This window comes from Thalia democratica, chromosome 1, assembly GCF_965202585.1.
Source record: "Thalia democratica chromosome 1, ktThaDemo2.hap1.1, whole genome shotgun sequence".
In the NCBI taxonomy this organism is placed as follows: domain Eukaryota; kingdom Metazoa; phylum Chordata; class Thaliacea; order Salpida; family Salpidae; genus Thalia; species Thalia democratica.
Window position 1 is genome coordinate 58,724,111 of NC_139165.1, and position 20,353 is coordinate 58,744,463.

At 27.9% G+C, this 20,353-nt stretch overlaps 1 protein-coding gene across 1 annotated transcript in view; it reads left to right on the plus strand.

The window, feature by feature from the left end:
- LOC145849172 (solute carrier organic anion transporter family member 4A1-like) overlaps positions 1-20,353 on the plus strand; it is a 94,509-nt gene that overhangs the window by 44,753 nt on the left and 29,403 nt on the right. The window contains exons 9-13 of the mRNA XM_082954271.1: positions 2,127-2,278; positions 2,629-2,821; positions 9,601-9,755; positions 13,468-13,657; positions 18,582-18,738. Of these exons, the coding sequence (XP_082810397.1) occupies positions 2,127-2,278; positions 2,629-2,821; positions 9,601-9,755; positions 13,468-13,657; positions 18,582-18,738 (847 nt within the window). The remainder of the gene's footprint in view (positions 1-2,126; positions 2,279-2,628; positions 2,822-9,600; positions 9,756-13,467; positions 13,658-18,581; positions 18,739-20,353) is intronic.

The window sequence follows — 20,353 nt, forward strand, 5'->3', positions numbered from 1 at the left end:
TGTGTTCATAGCTGCGGAAATGTTCCCTTTTTTGTGGGATGTTCTCATGCCATTTTTGTTTGTAAGAGTATCTCTTATTGTGCTTAAATCGCTGAGGTTCGTATGAAAAGTTTTTAGCATTTTCAAAGACCCTCTGTTCTTCAATATCGCATATAAACTCCGTGCGCCTAATAAACTCATTATATTCAAGCCCAAAACATTCCTTAATTTTGTTTTTTAAATTTTAGGGGCATGTCTGTGCATAAAGTATTTAATTCTGTCTTCCTCTTTAGACTTTGCCCATTGCTTAGCTGCCAAAAACAAGTCCTGGAATTGAACTGGCTCTGGCCATGATGGGCTTGCACCTAATATACGAGGCAATTTGCTACCTTTGCCTTGTAAAAAGTTAACAAGACTGCTATACGTTCTGTCTTCGTCATGTGTTTCAACGAAGTCAATTATATCTGAACGGGGCCAAATTCTCTGGAGAATTTCAAACTTCTCCATTTCAGATGTTATACCATAAGCCGTACACCGGTCTGCAAAAAAACGTAACTCCACAGCCGGATCGCGTACGGCATCAATTTTTTGAAAAAGCTTACAATTTTCAAGAGTTTTTTTCTTGAAACTTGTTTGTGTTGACATTTCGCCTAAAGCGTGCGAGGTGTGATTGTTAAGGGTGAGGCCGCTGTCATTTATGGTCTTATTGGTATCTAATCTTCTATAAATTGCTTTTAGTTCATTTTTTAGTTTATTTTTTTTCTCTAAAACCTTAGCTTGCTCTAATAAGTGAGCTAAATCCTCAACGTCTAAGTCAACTTCATCTAAAGCATTAAAATCTACAATTTCATTACTTTCCCTAGTCTGCGCGCTTACTTCTGTTTCATGAGCGCTGTTTATGGTCGCTTGAATATTGCTGGGAGATCGTGAGTTCGATATCAAGTCAGAGTCGCCATTGAAGTCAGCAGATACTGATGGCTCAGTATCTGCAAGACCCGTTAACTTATTTTTTTGTCTTAAGCCCTTCTTAGTCTTAATCATTCTAATGGTATAGTAATCACTTAAATAGTAGCTTAAATTAAAAACAACCGGTTATAAATTACACAGCACAGTTTAATTAACAATATTTTATAACAAATGTGATTTAAAAAATACGTATTAACTCAAGTAAAATTATACAAAAAGTTGATAAAGCTAAAGAATAATTCAATAATTTCTTTAATAAGCAACAAAGTTTAATCTATAATTTGGTACTTCTTTTAAAGCAACAAATTTACAAAAGTTTAAACACTCAACTGCAATCCACTCAGAGTTCCAATTCAATGATATGTCATCAGCCAGAGTTCAACAATAAACTGACCGTTGCTACAACAAGAATAGCATTTTGTATTAAAAATTCGTCGTTAAGCAAACGTCATAGTGCTTTAATAAATTTAAACTTGTCAGTGTTTACAACTAGTTATTTTGTAAACTTATTAACTATTATCACAACGCAGGGCAGATAGCGGTTACACAGCTAAGATAACTTTGAGTAATTTGATTTTTTTCAAACTCAGGCTGATTCAGGATGGTTTTGTTTTTTTTTATGAAAACTCAAGGTATTTTTGGTTTTTTAAAATAAACACAGGATAGGTTTTTCTAGATTTTGAATGATATTTAGTTAGTTTATTTTCAATATTTTGTTTTTTTATAACCAATTTAGTTGAATAAATTGAATTATTATTAGTTTTGTAAATTTTTTTTTTAAGTTTGAAAAAAAACACAGGATGATTTAGAAATAATATAAGGTAACTCAAAGCAGTTTTTTGACTCAAAAAGTGGCAACAAATGATGAGTCATAGGGGGTGTGAAGCAACATAAAGTGCCTTTTTTGAAACTATTTCTAATACTTCAAACATTCCATTTTTTTAAAACTTTGACAAAACTGCATACTATTATATGAATTACAATAACATTAGAGATATTTGAATTGTCTGTTCCCGCTATTACGTCATGATGCGTTGTCCTTGATGTTTTTATTTTTGCAGTTTCGTAATTTTCTCGATCAGCTAAGTATCCTTGCTTTATACAATTGGTTTTAAACAAATTATTATTTTATGTTTGAACCGTTTTAATGAAGTTTTACCATTAAATTATTTTGTTAACAGGCCAACTGACATTACACCTCAAGATCGTAATTGGGTTGGAGCATGGTGGATTCCCTTTTCGGTATTTGGGCCCCTTGTTTTTTTTTTGGGTATTCCTTTGCTTGGTTTTCCTAAAAAACTTCCGTTTCTTGCTAAGAAAGAGCATGAAAGAGGTTTTTTTAAATATATATTTTGACTACTAAAAAGTTAAACTATTTTTATTGGGTTTTTAATTATTATAAAAAGTTACAACTAAAGATTGTATTCATATAAAGTTAAGGATAACATAAGTTAATAAAAATATTTCAACATATTTTTAGTTTGATATTCCCGATATTTTATTGTGAAGTATAATCCAGTAGCAAAGAGTTGTAAAAGAAATTTGTACCATCAAAATGCGTCATAAAAATTTTTAATTATTTTTGTTTCAAAACCTTTGCAGAAGTATCTTAAGCATTTGAACTTTTAAGTAAATTCAGAAAAAAAGTTCTTTCAACATTAATATTTTATTGAACTTCTACAGCTTTAGAAATGCTTTCGCAGAAAAGCAAGCAAAAGTCAAGTTTTGATTCAGGAATAAATACAAAACAACCGCATAATGTGCCTTGTTGTGTTGAAAATACTGAACAAAATGTTACAGAAAACAATAAAAACAGAGATCATTCCCAATATAAGAAACCCAAACATTTCGATTTTTGTCATCAATTTCTTAAATGGTCAGTCTAAAAATACACATACATTGTAAACTAAAAAGTTCATTTAATTTTAATTAAAATCAAGGAATTAAGTTTTATTATGCAATAAAAATGATAAAAATATTGAAGCTTAAAGTTTTGTTACATATCATAACGTAAGTATTGAATAAAAAGAGGATTATCAAAGTTTAATTTTAAATGTTTTCTTTTTTATATTTTCTCTATTTTTATTAAAAACCAAAGTTTAATTATTTGCAACATTTCAAAAGCTACTTACTTTATCAAAACTTACCACACATCTCTATGTGGAATCAGTTACACAGCTCGAAGTAGCATTTAAAAGATTGCTAGCGTACTCTGTTTTTTTAGTTATATACTAAATTAAAAATTGTGTTACTGTAAAAGATTTTTACATGTATGAATAAATATTGTATATTAAAATAAAATATTTCGGTCAATAGTTCTTAACATTTAATTTGGGAGCTAAATATTTAATTATATAATAAACAACATTTTTATACAGCTTTTTAATGTTTTAGATAATTCGTTCTCATAAATTCCTCTGCAAACCTTAATTAAACATGCTTTTAAGAAATTTAAATATTGTGACGTAGTAATAATGAAGGTTTTTGTGCAGTAAATTAAGTTTGAAAATACGCTGCTTTTAGTTTTGTAATTAGTTTAAAAATCTTAAGTGCACAAGTTCCTAAACTAATTACAAAACTATAAGCAGCGTAGTTCAAACTTAACTTACTGCACAAAAACCTTCATTATTACTACGTAACAGTATTTATAAAACTCTCAATTTCTAAGTTGCTGCTAAACATGTTTAATAAACTAAAGCTTTACTGAGGATTATATGAGATAGAATTATTTCATACATGAAACAGCTGTATTAAACTGTTGTTTATTGTATATTTAAATAAATAAATATATGTTAAAGCTCTAGACAACAATAGTACAATAATTATTAAAATAGAAGCTAGATAATTCAAAATTAAGGAGCATGGAGTAAAAATTTTTAAGTCTTTTTTTAACCAAGCTTCCAGCTACCTTTTTTTCGTTAAAAAAACACTAAGTAACCTTTGAAATGTACTCAAACTTAATAAAAGAGTTTATAGGTTCATATGGAAAAAAAGATTACTTTGCACACATGAATCTCATCCTAATACTTTCCGTGTAATTGTTTTCAAGCTTTTACAGTCTAATGTTTATAAAAGTTTTCAAGTGTGTCGGAAGTATTTTTTAAAGTTTGTAGTAAGGATATATACTTAAAAATAAAATTAGTCTATTTTTTGATCATAAAGTTGTTACTATCTGACTTTAAAAAGTTATTCCAACAAGTTTTTTTTATAATGCAATGAACATTTTCTAAAAATATAAAGTCTTAGCTCAAAATACGAAAATGTTGATTAATTTTTAGATTTATCATTAAATGACGATAAAAAGTTGCAAGTTGCTGTCTATTGCCTCGTGCCGGGAATTAAAAGACTAATTTAAAAGAAACAATATTTATTAAAGAACTTGCTATTTTGTTCTGACATGCGATTCTCTGTGTTAAAATTTTTCCACAGTTCCACGAGGTTCTGGAAAAATAAGATTTAAAATTTAAGAAATAAAGAGTAGAATATAGATGTGTGTGTTTTTTGAATATAAAGTATGAGTAAACTAACTAGTTACTACAATATTTATTAACCATATTTACTGAAGATTTACAAGCATTATTTATAAGCTTCAACTATGGCACTGTGAGAGAATGTATGGTTATTATTTAAAACAAATTGAAATGATTATACTAGTAATATTTAAAACGGTATAGTTTAGGATTTGTTTAAAATAAGTAATAGTAATAAAGCATTTAACCTTAAATTTAGTTTCATACTAAAAATGAAAAAAAAAAACCTTACACTTTCAAAAACCTGGAAAACATTAATGATATCTTCATAAGTAGTTCTTACATAGCAATATAAACAAACAAAAATTTAAACTTAAGTAGTAATAAACATAATTGAATTAATAAAACCTTAATTACACAAAAAATTAATTAATATAATGTTTATGACCAAATTTAATTAAGTACAACAGTATATACATAAAAAAACATTAAGTAAATTATGCAACACTGTAATCGAACTCTTTTGGCCTACAAAGAGAAGAATTTATATTTCAATGCAGATAGCTTCCATTTAAATTAAATCAAATATGTTAAAACAACTTTAAATTATTTAAAGCATGTCCAAATTGAAACTTTATTTTAACTTTGATTATTCACTATCTGTTCAGCAATGGACGATCTTTTTACCAATTCAAATTTTCCAAATTTATTTTCTTTTTTATTCTCAGATGACCACAGAAACTTGTTCACGTAAATAGGTATATGCTCATTAACCCTTTTCTTAAGCTGCCTTGTTGTTAGACCGGTATAATTATTGTTACAATATTAATTAAATTTGTATATATATATGCAATTATCAAACCTGGATACCTGGCCTTTTTTGTAGGTGTCAATAAAGGGCTTAAAGTAAAAGTTATTCTCGGTTTTTGAATGTTTTGGTACTGGTTTTAACTAAAAAATTAAACATAAGTCACCCTTTTAATAAAAAGTTTATTAATTAATTTCATTTAGCGCATTATCAGAATAAGATTGCTTAATACTGATAAAAATATAGTGTAAATTTAATTATATACAATGATTTTTAAATGTCTAGCTAAACAAGTTACGTCATAAAGAGTTAAGTGTAAAAATCTGTTTAAAAGGTTTAAATTATAGTTAAGTTATACTTTAGTAATTTAAAGTTATTTTCAAGACAAAATTGTTAAAAAAAGACATTTAAAATAGTAGAAGTCTACTTGAAACTATATTAAAAAATACATTACAAAAAACGACAATAATAATACTAAAAACACGCTATTTATAAAGTTTTAAGTTGTAGAAATTTCGTTTTTTACAAATTTTCGGCTCGCGAGTTCTAATAAACAATGATTCTAGAATTCTGGGTTTGGCAGCAAAAGAATGTAGTAGCAATAACTATTTAACATTCTTCACCACACAAGTAGGTTTTTTATTTTTATATATGGTTTTTTTAAGATAACACATTTTCAAATCAAATTTTCTTGTCTCGTTTTAAACCATGTAAATAATCAATCACTTATAGAAAAACTTCATAAAAACTTTAAACACGTTAACAATAATAAAAGAAACGACAAAAAGTTTCCACAAACTTTTTATTAGTGATGCAACTCAAAGCGAAACGGGTCTCTTAGAGTCGGTTCTTAGATAAACATGTTTTTAAGTTATCTCAGGTAAGTGAAGTTGGCAAGTAAGTCAAACGCTGTTCATCTTAATAGTGGTCTCTCAAACCATGTCATACTTAGAACTCCACAATTGAAGGGTGATATAATTATGACTCAATCCGTTAAATTACTTTGACTTGAATCACTTGAGTAGACTTTTAATAAACTAACGCGTAATCGACAGTAAAACTCCGTTTTATATACGCAATTCATAAAAATATACTCTTTCTAATAGAAAGTATCAATTATTCTTTCAGTCCAAAAATTTCGTGTACTTTTTACTTACAATATATATTTCTTTAATATATACCTGATAAAATTATGATTTATTAGATTGATAGGTTTAAACTATAAGTTTTATTTGGTTTTTTGTTATAGCTTTTTATTTAAAGTTTAGCCTAATGTCTTCTTGCATGTTTATGTAAAAATAAATTACAGATTTTATTCAACTGATTATCTCGTTTGATTAGGTTCAAGCGAGTGAAATATTATATTGTTAATAAAATTAAAAAAATTCAATTAATACAAAAGTTTTAACAAGTGTTTATTTTTTTCTTTATTATAGCATTATTATTATTTTTATTTGTAGCATTATTGTTAATTTTTATTATTTTCAAAATAAAATATGCGATTTCGCTATAGTTTGATCTGTATCAATAAAATAAAGAAATTGACTATAAGTTTATAACTTAATTTTCTATAAAAAAAAGGTTTTCTGCCAGAAAAAAATAAATTATACATTTTTTTGTTAAGACTCTAAACTTGTCTACTAACTTGGATCTGGTGAATCAAGATTAATAAAAACATTTAACATAAGTTTTTGTTTTGATTTTTCTTTTAATTTGTTTAGTAGTAAATTATTTTATTATTTTGTAAAAAATATATATTTTAATCACATTAAGGTACGATAAGTATTAGTTCCACTAATTGGTTGAAAGATGCATATTACTACATCTATCTTAAATAAAAATAATTTTGTTGCTCAAAATAAAGAAACATTAAGTTTTTATACTAATAAACTTTCTAGAATGTTTTTTAAATAATCTTAATAAATTACGCTAAATAGATGATAGGGCATATATATGTTGTAGTTTTTTCTTGAGTTTACATTTAAATTTTGAAAAGCCATTATTACATCGTTTAAAGTTACAAGAGCAATAATAGTACAATTAAAATTTAAAGTTATATAAGCATCTGTTAAGCTAACTATATATATATATATATATATATAGTTTCAGATTATGACGGCTTATTTCCAACAAAAAAACGAGCTCCCGAGGATAAACTTTTAACAAATTTTGAAAACGACCTTTACGAATTAATAAATAATTTAAAATTCCGAAAATACCAAAATTCTTTTACCCGCAAACTTAACAAAGACTTAAAGGAAATAAGATCCACCAAAAAAGTTTTTGTTTTTGCAGATAAATCTAACAGCCTATACAAAATCAGTCCGGATAAATATAAGAAATTAATTACAGAAAACATTACATCTACATACAAAAAATCGGAAAAAAGTCTCATCGAAAAAATTAATAATGAAGCAAAGGAAATAGTATTGAAAAACAAAATAAAAGGTAAAATTCCCAAACTTTCTCAACAACAATGTTACATTACTTTAAAAGATCATAAACCAAACTTCCCAAATAAACTAAGTTGTAGAATAATTAATCCAGCAAAAACTTTTATTGGCAAACCTGCAAAAACTAATTTAGATAGAATCAACAATTTTATAAGATCAAAAAGTAATTTAATACAATGGAAAAACACTTACGAGGTATTGAACTGGTTCAATAGCTTAAGCAATAAACCAACTTCAAGGTTTATCAAATTTGATATAGTGAGCTTTTATCCTGCCATCTCAGCAACAATTTTGGAAAACTCCTTCAATTTTGCTGCAGGCCTAACTAAAATCACGGAAAATGAAAAAGAGCTAATCAGACATTGCTGTAAATCAATACTGTTCCACGAGGGTGAACCATGGTCAAAAAAGCATAACAAGAACAGCTTTGATGTACCAATGGGAAGCTTTCATGGCGCAGAAATTTGCGAACTGGTTGGCCTATACATTTTAGATAAATTGAAGAAGGAAAAGATCTTTAGAGATGGTAATTTTGGTATATACCGTGACGATGGTTTAGCAGTGGTGGACATCCTACCGGGACCAGATATGGAGAGAAAAGTCAAACATCTAAGAAAAGTCTTTAAAAACATTGGTTTTGATGTCACCATCGAAGCCAATCTGTTTGTAACAGACTTCTTAGATGTAACATTAGATCTTCAAAATGAAAGCCATAAGCCGTACAGAAAACCAAATGCGCATACGGTTTATGTGAATAGCAAGTCAAACCATCCAGAGCATGTGTTAAAACACATACCGGTTGCAGTGAACAACCGCCTCCAGAAGATTTCTAGCAGTCAAAGCATTTTTAAGGAAACAACCCAACAATACCAGGAAGCTATAAGAGAAAGTGGATACGATCACGAGTTAGCCTATAGCCACAAAAACGAGAAGGGTAACAACAAGAAAAGAAGGAGAAGAAATATTTTATATTTCAGCGCTCCATTCTGCAAAAGTGTGGCAACACAGGTTGGGAAGCGCTTCCTAGAGATTGTGGACAAGAACTTTACTGAAAACCATCCATATTGTAAAGTTTTTAACAGGAAGACACTAAAAGTGTCCTACTCCTGCATGCCAAACATGAAACAACTTATAATGGCACACAATCGAAAGATGTTAGACACGCAGTACAAAGAGAGGCGAATGTGTGACTGCAAAAAACAAGAATGCCCGGTAAATGGAAGTTGCCTGATGGAAAATGTTATATATAAAGCGACAGTCATAACTGATAACCAGACCAAGTTTTATGTAGGGTCGACTGGACTATCGTTCAAGAACCGCTACACAAAGCACAAGTACAGCTTCAAACACGAAAAACATAAAAATACGACAACTTTATCGCAGTACATTTGGAAATTAAAAAATGACGAAGTTAATTTTAAAATTCAGTGGGAAATATTAACAAGAACGAAAAACAAATACAGTTTAAAAAACGGATGTAAATTGTGCAATGCGGAAAAAATCGAAATTTTAAAAGTTAAGAAATCTGAATCTTTAAACAAAAGAAACGAATTACAAACTGGATGCATACATTATAGAAAGCAATTTATCTAAAAACTCTGTTAATAATTTTGTCTAAAATCAACTATCTATTATTACGTAATACCTAATTTTGTATAATTTTATTGCTGTACTTACAAGTTTGCTTTTCATTGAATAAAACTTGGCTGAGGACGCGTATTAAACGCAGAAACAGCTGTACCAAGCAAAAGTTTATTTTGTGTATGTTATTTCTATATATATATATATATATATATAATAAAAATTATATAATAATAAAAAAAAATATATATATATATGATAGAAATTGACGAAAATCATTATTTGACTAACATATTGTCTAAAATTAAGATCAAATAAACAGTTTTTGTTACATAATTAAAAGGGACATTTGGAAAATAGTATTGAACAAAAACTATATGCTCTTCTTGTTATCTGCTTGTGCTGCCGCTAATGTCATACAAGGGTTTCTATCTTTTGGCCCCAAGTATGCTGAAGCAGCTTTTGGAACTTCATCTTCAGGTGCCGCGAAGTTGTTCGGTTAGTTGTTGTTTCTTTACTTAATGAATACTTAAATTTAATTTTACTTGTATATACATATGTTAAAAAAATATATCTAGCTTAAAATAATTATTGTAAATTAAATATGATAGTTTAATATTACTTTAAATGAAGTATAAAAAGTAATTTAGAAAATAGTATTATGTTAAAGTTTAAATTTTGTTAGTACAAAACTTTGTTTTATGATGAGGCATTGAGATGTGGCCAAGTTTTTTGAATAAGGAGACTTTATGTTTAATGTTACACCAGGTTATTACATGATAATTTTAATTTATTAGTATTTGAATAATAAGTGTTATCCTTTTACTCTGGCTAACTCAATATAGTTTAACTGTTTAAATTAATTTAGCCGGTTTGAAGTTTTTACTCACTCATCTGACTCAGGCTATTTCTATTTTTGCTAAAGTCATTTATATTAGTATCAAAATTTGACTCAAAGTATGCTCAACATTAAAGATAATTTTAAACTATTTTCTTAAGCTTTTGTAGTTTTCTTCCCTTGCTGCTTAAAAATTTTATTAGTTGACTTTTTTTTGTAAGTTTAACCCTGAAACTGAGACAAGTTTGTAATGCTTCAGGCTAGTGTTTTTACTCTAAGGAGGGTTTTCAAAAATGGGACATATGTCCCCTTTGGGTGCTTTGATTAGTAAGGGGGCTATGAAGCCATAGTTTGAAACTTACACTAGATGTTCTAGAGTTGATGATGAAGAGCAAAAAAAAATCATAGGCATTTTTGAGATTAGTTTTATGAGAAATCTTGTTAATGGGGGCCATAGTTTTTTTTAGTTTCTCCAAAGGAATTTTCTTTATGAAATAAAGTTTAGGAAACCCTGCTCTAATAAGTGTTAAACCTGTAATTAACGAAATTGACCATATTTTGTTTTTCTAAACTTTTGATCAGGGTTTCTCAAAGTAAGCCATATGGCTCCCTTTGGGGCAATAAGCAGCATAGGGACATATTTAGTAAACGGGCTTGACAAGGCCATACTTTGAAACTTACACTAGATATTGTGGAGCTGATGATGAAGCAAAAAAAGGTCTTAGGCGTATGTAATGGTAGTTTTAAAACTTATAGTGTCAATCAGCTGTAAAAGGGGGAGCCGCAATGCCATAATTTGAAACTTACACTAGATATTTTAGAGTTGATGATAAACAGCAAAAAAAGTTATTGGCGTATTTAATTTTAGTTTTCCTAGAAATATTGTTGGAGGGGGCCATAGTTTTTTTATTTCTTTAAAGTGGGCCTTATGAAAAAGTGTTATAAACCCTGCACTTGACAAATTAGGTAGTTCAAAATTTTCTTTGCAATTAGGTTTTTTAATTTTTTTATAGTTATAAAATATTTGATTAAGTTTACAAAAAAATACTTATATATTAAAATTGAACAGCTATTTTACGGTGAATAACTTATTGAAAAATATAACCAAACCCATTTCAATTTTTTCCTTTACTTTATTTGAGATCTTTCGTAGTAAGTCTTATCAAAATTAGTTTTTTACAAAATTAAACTGAATTGAAATTGAAATAAGATTATAATGTAGTTTAAAGTTTTAAAATATAAAATGACGTAATAATCGAATGTAAAAACTAATTAAATGCTTACACTGTAGAACTTTGCTGTACGAATAAAACTCGTTAGATTAAAATCAAACTAATATAAACCAGCCATAAAAATTAAAATATAACTACATTTAAAAAAATTAAAAAACATTTACGAGAAACCAGTTACTTTAAAATTACTTAATATAAGGATTTAAAAAGTCTAGTTTGGTATAAGAACTTTTTCTGCTTTCATAAACTTTGCCTTGAAATTTGAATGCATAAAATAGGGGTGGTCAACGTTTTTTAATCAACTGGCCGGATCCGGGAAAAGTTAGTCTTTCGTGGGCCGGAGCATTTCGAATTAGTTATTTACCGGATCCAGCCAGATAACGACTTTTTATATCCGAATCCGGCCGGATCTTAATTTGAAAGTTTTATCTGGATCCCACTTGATACTAATTTTAAATCAAGATTCGGATCCGGACAGTTTATATTTTAAATAAAAGTTTTGGATCCGGCTCGAATCTAACTTTATGGATACGGTTGATTACTTTTTTGAATCCTTCTAATTCACAAAACTTTCTCAAATCTGACAACTTAAGATGTAGAGGAAATATGTTAGATGTTATATAGTGTCTTTAAATAGAATTGACATGGTAATTGACAAAGGTACGTATGTAAAATATCGTACTTAATTTAAAAACTTTGCTCGGGGTAATTTGACAAAAAGATATTCCAACTAAGTTAGAACAACACAAAATATTAAAATAGAATAGTGTATTTATTTGTACACCCTAATTTGAAAAGCCATTTTCAAACATGTTAAGTCAAATTCTTACAATTTTGTTAAGTTAAAATATGATACAAAACTTGATAATTTTTTTTAATACTTTAAAAGGCCTTTGCGGGCCTGTCACTTTGCTCACGAGTCGGTCATTTTAATTTGCGGGCCGGATCCAATTAAAATTTAAAAAATTATTGAGGGCCGGTAATTTTCACTCTGCGGGCCAGATCCGGCCCGCGGGCCGTACGTTGCCCACCCCTAGCATAAAGCTTCTAGAATATGTAGCTGAAAAGAGTTCTCCGCTCTAACTAAAACTTTTTGATAATATTTTGCACACTCATGGTTGTCCAACAAATAGTTGTCACTGTGGTAGTGACTACGTGGGAAAAACATCTCAAAGGTTTCACGTAAGAATCGATCAGCATGTTCCGAACATCTTGAAAAGCTGGTTTGATGGTCATTCGAGAAACCTACAAAAAAATACTTCTCGGTGATTGGGCAACATTTGTTGTACAATCCGGAGTGTGCTAAAAACTTTAAAAAAGAGAACTTTTCGGTTTTATTTAGAGCGGAGAACTCTTTTAAGCTACATATTCTAGAAGATTCATGCATTCAATCTTTAAGGCCTAGTTTGTGTAAGCAGAAAAAGTTCGTATACCATACTAGACTTTTTAAATCCTTATATTAAGTAATTTTGAAGTAACTAGTTTCTCATAAATTTTTTTGAGTGTAGTTATATTTTCATTTTTATCGCTGGTTTATTTTTATTAGATTTAATCTAACGAGTTTTATTGGTACGGCAAAGTTCTACAGTATAAGCATTTAGTTAGTTTTTACATTCGCTTATTACGTCATTTTATATTTTAAAACTTTAAACTACATTATAATCTTATTTTATTTTCATTTCAGTTTAATTTAGTATAATACAATTTTTGATAAGACTTTTTACGAAAGATCTCAAATAAATTTAAGAAAAAAAAAGAAATGTGTTTTGTTATATTTTTAAAATTATATATTATACTTCTATACGTATGTATGTCAAGTTGAGAATGATTTAGTTGCGTTAATTTTTTTAACTGTACGAATGCTTTAATGATAATGTGCCTAGCCAGTTTTTTAGATTCAAATAGCGGTTTCTGGCAAATATGTCTTGTAAACTGTTGGTGGTCGTGGGTCTAGTAAACTGGTGATGGTCGTGGGTGCAGTCTAACGCTTATTAAATATAATAAAATAGAAAATAGAACAGTTTGTTTTTAATAAACCTCTAATCAGTAGTTAATATGATAATATGAAGCAATCTATTTAGTATAAGTTCTAATATGTTATTCTACAATTTAATTAATCCATACCTGTAATACTAAACAGGAGCAGTTGGGGTGCCAGCTGCCTCTCTAGGATTGATAAGTGGTGCAGTTTTAATGTCAACATCTCGTATTTCAGGCAATGTAGCGGTAAAATGTTGTTTCGTTGTGTACTTTTTCTCAACTTTTCCTCATATGGCTTTCTTCCTAGACTGTGGAGATCATCAGTTTGCTTCAAATGGTTTAAGTAATAAGTTAGTTTTTGTAGTTATTTAAACTAGATAAGGTTTCAATAAAAAACTTCTTGAAATAATTGATAATTTTTTGAATTTCCTTTTCAAAATAATAACTTTATTAATGTACAGGATAGCCACTAAACCAACAGTTTGGCAATTTAAGCTAAAAAGCCTGAAGTTTAAGGATTCTGAACAAAATCTGGAGAAACCTGGAATTATAAACAATTTTTTTATGTTAAGTAGTAAATTTTTGGTCAGACACGGAAAACCTATTATATAGGTTAAAATTTTTGCTATCATCAATAACTATGTATGTTAAATAACACATTAAAGTAGCTTTACAGTATCTTTTATCCAACACAGACTATCTACTTTTAAAAGTATTGTATCATTTGGCTTGGTTAGGTATGGCAATTGAGTAATGTTTCTTTTTTGCTAAAAAAAAGTTATTTCAATTTTGATTTTTTTATGCATATACTATTACTTAAAATATCATATTTTGTTTTATGCCAGTTATTTTAATTTAATTTTTAGTTTTATATCATAATGTTAAAGATTTTTAAGTTAAAAATTCTGGTAAAGAGTATTACATGTTTGTGATAACTGCTAATAACAATAATATTTTAGAGTTTTAAAACCATTTGTTAAAGTTATTTTATTATCTTATTGGTAATCATCTAAAATACTTTTAAATTAGTTTTATGGCGAGTAAATTTTTTTTATATATTATATAAATATTCAAAATTTAAAATTGATTGTTTGCTAATAGAGATCCTGCTGAAACAAGTTCACTGAAATATATAATGATACTCTTTCTTTATTAAACTAAGACATGTTTCCGTGTTTTAACAAGTTAATACTTTAACGAAGTTCTGTAGAAAATAAATACTGTAAGGAAAGATAGAAGCTAAAGTAGGTGTATACATATGTTTAACAAAAATAAGGATAATTATTATACATTATTGTAGATTAATGGTTAATAATAGATACAATAATCTATAGGTTTATAAAAGTATTACTCTCATATAATTTAGATTTAATAACTACGAATATTATATAGTTTTATAACAGTCGGAATTATCATTACACATTGTATCTATTATTAACCATTACAACAATCTTCAGTAGTCTGTAGTAATTGTTCTTATTTTCAATAAACTCACACGTACACCTACTTCAGCTTTTATTCTTTCTTTACAGTATTCATTTGTTTACAGAGCTCCGTTGAAAAGTGTTAACTTGTTAACACACAGAAACATGTGTTAGTTTTACAAAAAGCGATTGCTGTGTTAATTTGTTATTATTATATGTTATCTATATAATTATATAATGGTTTATTTAAAGATGTAACACTTGAAGGACTCGAATTTTGTGCTTATGCACTCATCAGCTTCAAAACAAGTTAAGAATAAAGCACAAAACAAAACACACAAATGAAAATTAAAAAGTTTAGCATAAATAGATTATGACTTTTATGAAATTCAAGTTTTACATCTTGAAATAAACCTTTTTTATTAATAAAGCCCTTAAGGTGGGCTCAGTGTGAAAGATTCGATTTATCAAGTTAAATAACTTTTCTATATATATAATATATTAGGAAAACTTGATTTAAAATATTCCAGTACATACATTTCATAAAAACAAAAAAGATTGTCTTTAATTTTTAGCTGGTTCAATTAAAAATAAAAATCACTTTGGTAAACAGATATGCAAAAGTAATACAAAAAACAAAAGAGTATGACGTATGAATTGAACATTGTACAGTAAAAATGTTCGGTGCAGAAATTGATCATCCATCTAACCAAACAAACAACTAAAATTCACAAAAACCACAGTTAAGTGGCTATAAAATACTTCAAAATTTGTTGTATTTTAAGAGGAGCTTTTTAATATGTCGACAAGACGATATGAATTCACTCCTCTTATTTAAACAACCTTCCTTTTTTAACGCATACATAACGACTGTTAATTCTTTTAAGCACAGCCGACAAACAGGGTTATTACCATCTGCCATTGGCTGTGCTCTTTTTATCACCTCTCAAGTTAATCTAAAATCAATGATTTCGCGCATTAGGCCGCAAACATACTTTGAAAGCTCAGTCTCATTTTCGTATACACCACCCTTAAAATATTGTTTATGGTTAGCATACCGAAATCTGAAATGAGTGGAGCATAAGCCGATGTAGAACTTCATTTTAAGGTCAGAGTTAACTGTTGCCTTGTAAATAATGTTCTCTGAACGGCAATTACCCCCCTTCAAATCATATTTACAGCCACCAGCGCAATTACACTGATTTTTAATTAAATTACTTCTGTTTAAAATCCTTTGATTGTGTTACTTAATTAATCTCTCCAAATTCGCCATACATGAATAACCGATTCGCATATTATGTTTGTTAAAGATCTTTGTTAATGGATTATTTTTGTTGAAATGTTTTTTTATTAGATTTATTATTTCTCTGCCGATGTTTGTTTTGACTGAACTACAGAATGGGAGATTATACTAAATAATATTTCGCTTTCTTTTATTTTTATTGGTCGTTTTGATTTTTTGCTCCGTTGTTTCAAAATTAAGTTTATCTTTGTAACCGCATTTTTTCATTATTAATTCGTAATCTCGCTTGGTCTTTAAAAAATATCCTTCGTTGCTTGATCTTTTATTTAAACGTTGATTAATTATTTTTGGTATTTGGTTTATAATATTTTTTGGGTGGCTAGAACATTTATTTATGTACATAATTTTTGCGTTTTTCTTTTTATAAGGCATATAGGAGAGATCATACAAGTTGAGCTTCACATCCAAGTAGTCAGTCGTCAACATTGGTGATTCAATAGTGACTCGTAACCCCTTAGACTTGAAGAAGGAGTGTGTTTGTTTTTTAGCCTTTCAACTTTAAAGCCAGAAGAATTGGGCAGTACAGCTAGACCATCGTCCCTGTACAACCCAACTCTTTCTAAACCAAAGATATTTTTAACCCGCCCAGTAAAAAAAGTCATACTAATTCACATAACTCTGTACCCATGAACGATCCCTGCGCTACATCAAAAAGAGAGCTGGTGTTATTTGCTCTCTTCTTTTGCCACAGGTTTCCTTGTTCATAAAGTATTGATTTACATGCGTTTTTTATTAGACTTATGTCTTCAGTAGGTACGCTAGTATAATTACTAGCAAATCTTAGTGATTTTATTACCAATTCTTCGCTGATAGAAGGATAAAAATCAACTACATCAAACTTGAAAAGCTGTACGTTTGTTTTTCCAAACCAGTGAACCAATTTAAGACTTGGTCTGTATCAATCCACTGCATAAGTTTAGATTTTAAACGCACAGCCTTATTAATGCAGTCAATCTTTACCTTAACTATGCGACCTACATCGTACTTAGAAGTATTGATTAATCTACACTTGGGATGTGTCAAGAAATTTTCTTTATGGTCTTTGACCGTTATGTATATGCGTTTTTTAACAGAAGTCTTTTAATCCTATCATTTATTTTTAAGTTTTTAGTTAAATTTAAGGTTGTTTAAATAAGAAGAGTGAATTCATATCGTCTTGTCGACAAATGAAAAAGCTCCTCTTAAAATACAATAAATTTTGAAGTATTTTATAGTCACTTAACTGTTGTTTATGTTAGTTTTTAGTTGTTTGAAAGTTAAATGGTAGATCGATTTTTGTACTGAATTATTGTAATGCACAATATTATGTCATACTGTTTTTTGTTTTTTTGTATAACTTTTGCTTCTATGTTTAGCAAAGTGCTTTTTATTTTAATTTTAGCTGGCTGAAGATTAAGGCGTCTAGTCTAATGAAACACGTGTACCAGTATTTTTGAAATCTTATTTTTCTAAATTATATATATAAATTCACTCCGTATGTTTTGCTGTTTATCGATTAGATTTAGGCACAGTCTGTCATGAGAATATATTTTCATATCTTTGCGACCAGCAAGGAGGAAGGGTAGAGTAGAAAATCTCTTTTTAGCAAGTGGAAAGGGGTAGTGTTTCATCTTTCATTGCTATTTCATTGTTTTAATGTTGAATGTCGAGTGTTAAAAAATATCAACATAAGAACGCGACGTTTGTAAAATCTATAGAAGTGCATTCAAGCTTAACATTCAATTAAATACTTTTAAACGAATCACAGTTTTTAGTGTGAGATCGCCTGCCCGAAGTTACTTCCCTGAAGTCTACAGAAGCATTTTCATGCACAATAATTCGATATATATCTGTTAAAACTGCATGCCAATTTATCATTTGTTTTCATATTTTGATATTTGATTAAACAATAACCTTTATTAGAAATATATTATTTTTATTAAAGTTTAAGTTTTTATAGTTGTCATATTAGTTAAAAAAATATTAAAAATACTTTTTATTGGACATAATATATTTTTTGATTTCATTTAAATTCTCTGGTATTTTTTTATATGAGAAGTATAGTTAATATAATATTAGTTTATGTTTTTTAATAGATTCATCCACTAAGTTGTTGTGTCTAGTTTATTTAAAGTAGCATTAAGTACTTGTTGGTTAGCAGTTAAAAGTTAGTAATTATGAGTAATAGTATCATTTCTTTAATTTATACTATGCAACATAAAAGGGATAATGTTTTTTTTTTATAAACAAAACAATATTTTACATATGCTTCGAGAATGAAGTTTCATGACTCAAGTCTTCGCCAGACTAAGTTTATTATCAAAATTATTATTTATTCAAAGTATTTACGTAATATGAGGTAATGTTTTAGTAATCTATTAACTGGATTTAAAAACACTATGCAAATTAAACAATAATTGTTTTTTTTTTGTATAAATAATGTTATTAATAGTTTAATTTAAAAACTATTTGTTACGTAAAGGCTAGTAAAACTGTATTTTATTAACAGTTTTAGTATGTCTAAAATTATGCCATACTCTTTCTAATTTAACATAAAAAAAAATTCAGCAAACTCTCAACGATTGGATCCAAAGATGTCAATTCGTGTACGTCTCTGTGCAAATGTAGCAATTATATTTATTACCCAGTATGTGGAAATGACGGTTTCAGCTACTATTCACCATGTCATGCTGGTTGTACCAGATATACTACCAACAATACCGAAGTTTTTGATTTTATTATAAACAATATACGAAGTTTACTGTAAAAAGTTTAAAGAATAAACAGAATATTTAAACAGTGGGCTATAAACTGCTCTTTAATATTGTTATTTAAGCAGAAAGTAACAAATTATTTATTACTTGTGTTAATTTTTCACAATTTATAACTGTCACAAATGTTTTTTAACATCTTAGGTTTATTGGGTCATGGAAACTGATTTTGCGTACTCTAGATTAAATTATAATGGTTTTCTAGATACGACTTCAAGTGTAAGGTATAATGTATGTAAGCCATATATTAGGAATCAAGATAAAACAGTCAGAGTTCTAGAATTATTGCGAGCGTAAAGTCGAACATGTGTTAAGTTTTATATGCTACATATACATTTTGTCGTTTTGAAAAAATGTTAATGAAAGATCTTCTACAATAAATTTTAAAATAAATACTAGTTAATTTTTTTCTTAGTTTTGTTACGGAAACAGTTATTTGCTCAAAAAGCTCATCAGAGCTTAAACTAAAATTCTGAAAAAATTATTTAAAAGTCATTGAAAATTTATATTTATTTAACAGATTATTCAAAATACTGGTATTAAACAAAAAAAAATTTAAACACAAACGAATATTTACTTTAAAAACAAAATCAAATTATTATCCTAATATTAAGCTTAAGTGACTAGTTTAGTAATTAATGGTGAAATCATAATTTGAAAAAAAGACTATGGGGTATAAGATTAATTAATTCTTGACAAACATGCAAAGCTGAAGTTTTTTAAAGTTCAATTTAAATTGGTTGTTTTAAAAATATAGAGCTGTTCAACTGAAAATTAGTAAAAATCTAAAAAGTTTGATACAAGTTTAATGCTATTGTGTTTTTTTGCAAATTTAAATTTTGATTAAGTTGTATCTTGATAATTTTGAGGCAGAAAAAGTAAAACAAAAGTCAAATATAATAATAAAAAAAAACAACTTAGTTTTTATTATAGCTGATTATTATTTTTACATTTTTGGCGATTAATTACTAAGATACCACTTAAATAAAATTTAATTTTTCAAAAAAAAAAAAAAAAAATTCAAAGCAGATAGTATGAAATATGATGAATTTAATACCTTATACTATAGAAATCCATCATTTACTAGACAATAATCAAACTTCCAATCATATTACAGTATTTTTGAAACAGCTAACTAAAACTGAAATGTCTAAACCTCAGATAAAAACAAATTGTACAGTAATCTTCCGTTATTGTACCAACATATGTTACTGTGTGTTAACGAATCAACACACTTCAACTGGGTTGTTAATAACAGTTATATTTTTGAACAGTTAAACCTCAGATATGTATTTTTATCAAAAGTTTATAGATCTTATAACCTCAGCCTTTCTAAAAGTTACAATTTTACCATTTTTTACTAAATTAGTCATTTAACTTTAATCTTAAGACAATAGTTTTGGTTTAAATTAAATTTTGTTTTTATACCAGTATTTTAAATTACCATCCATTTTCCATGACTCTCAAATATAAATTTTTTTAGTATTTTAGTTTAAGCACTGATGAGCTTTTTAAGCAAAACACTGTTTGCGTACTAAAATTAAAAAATATCATTAGGAAGTTTTGTAT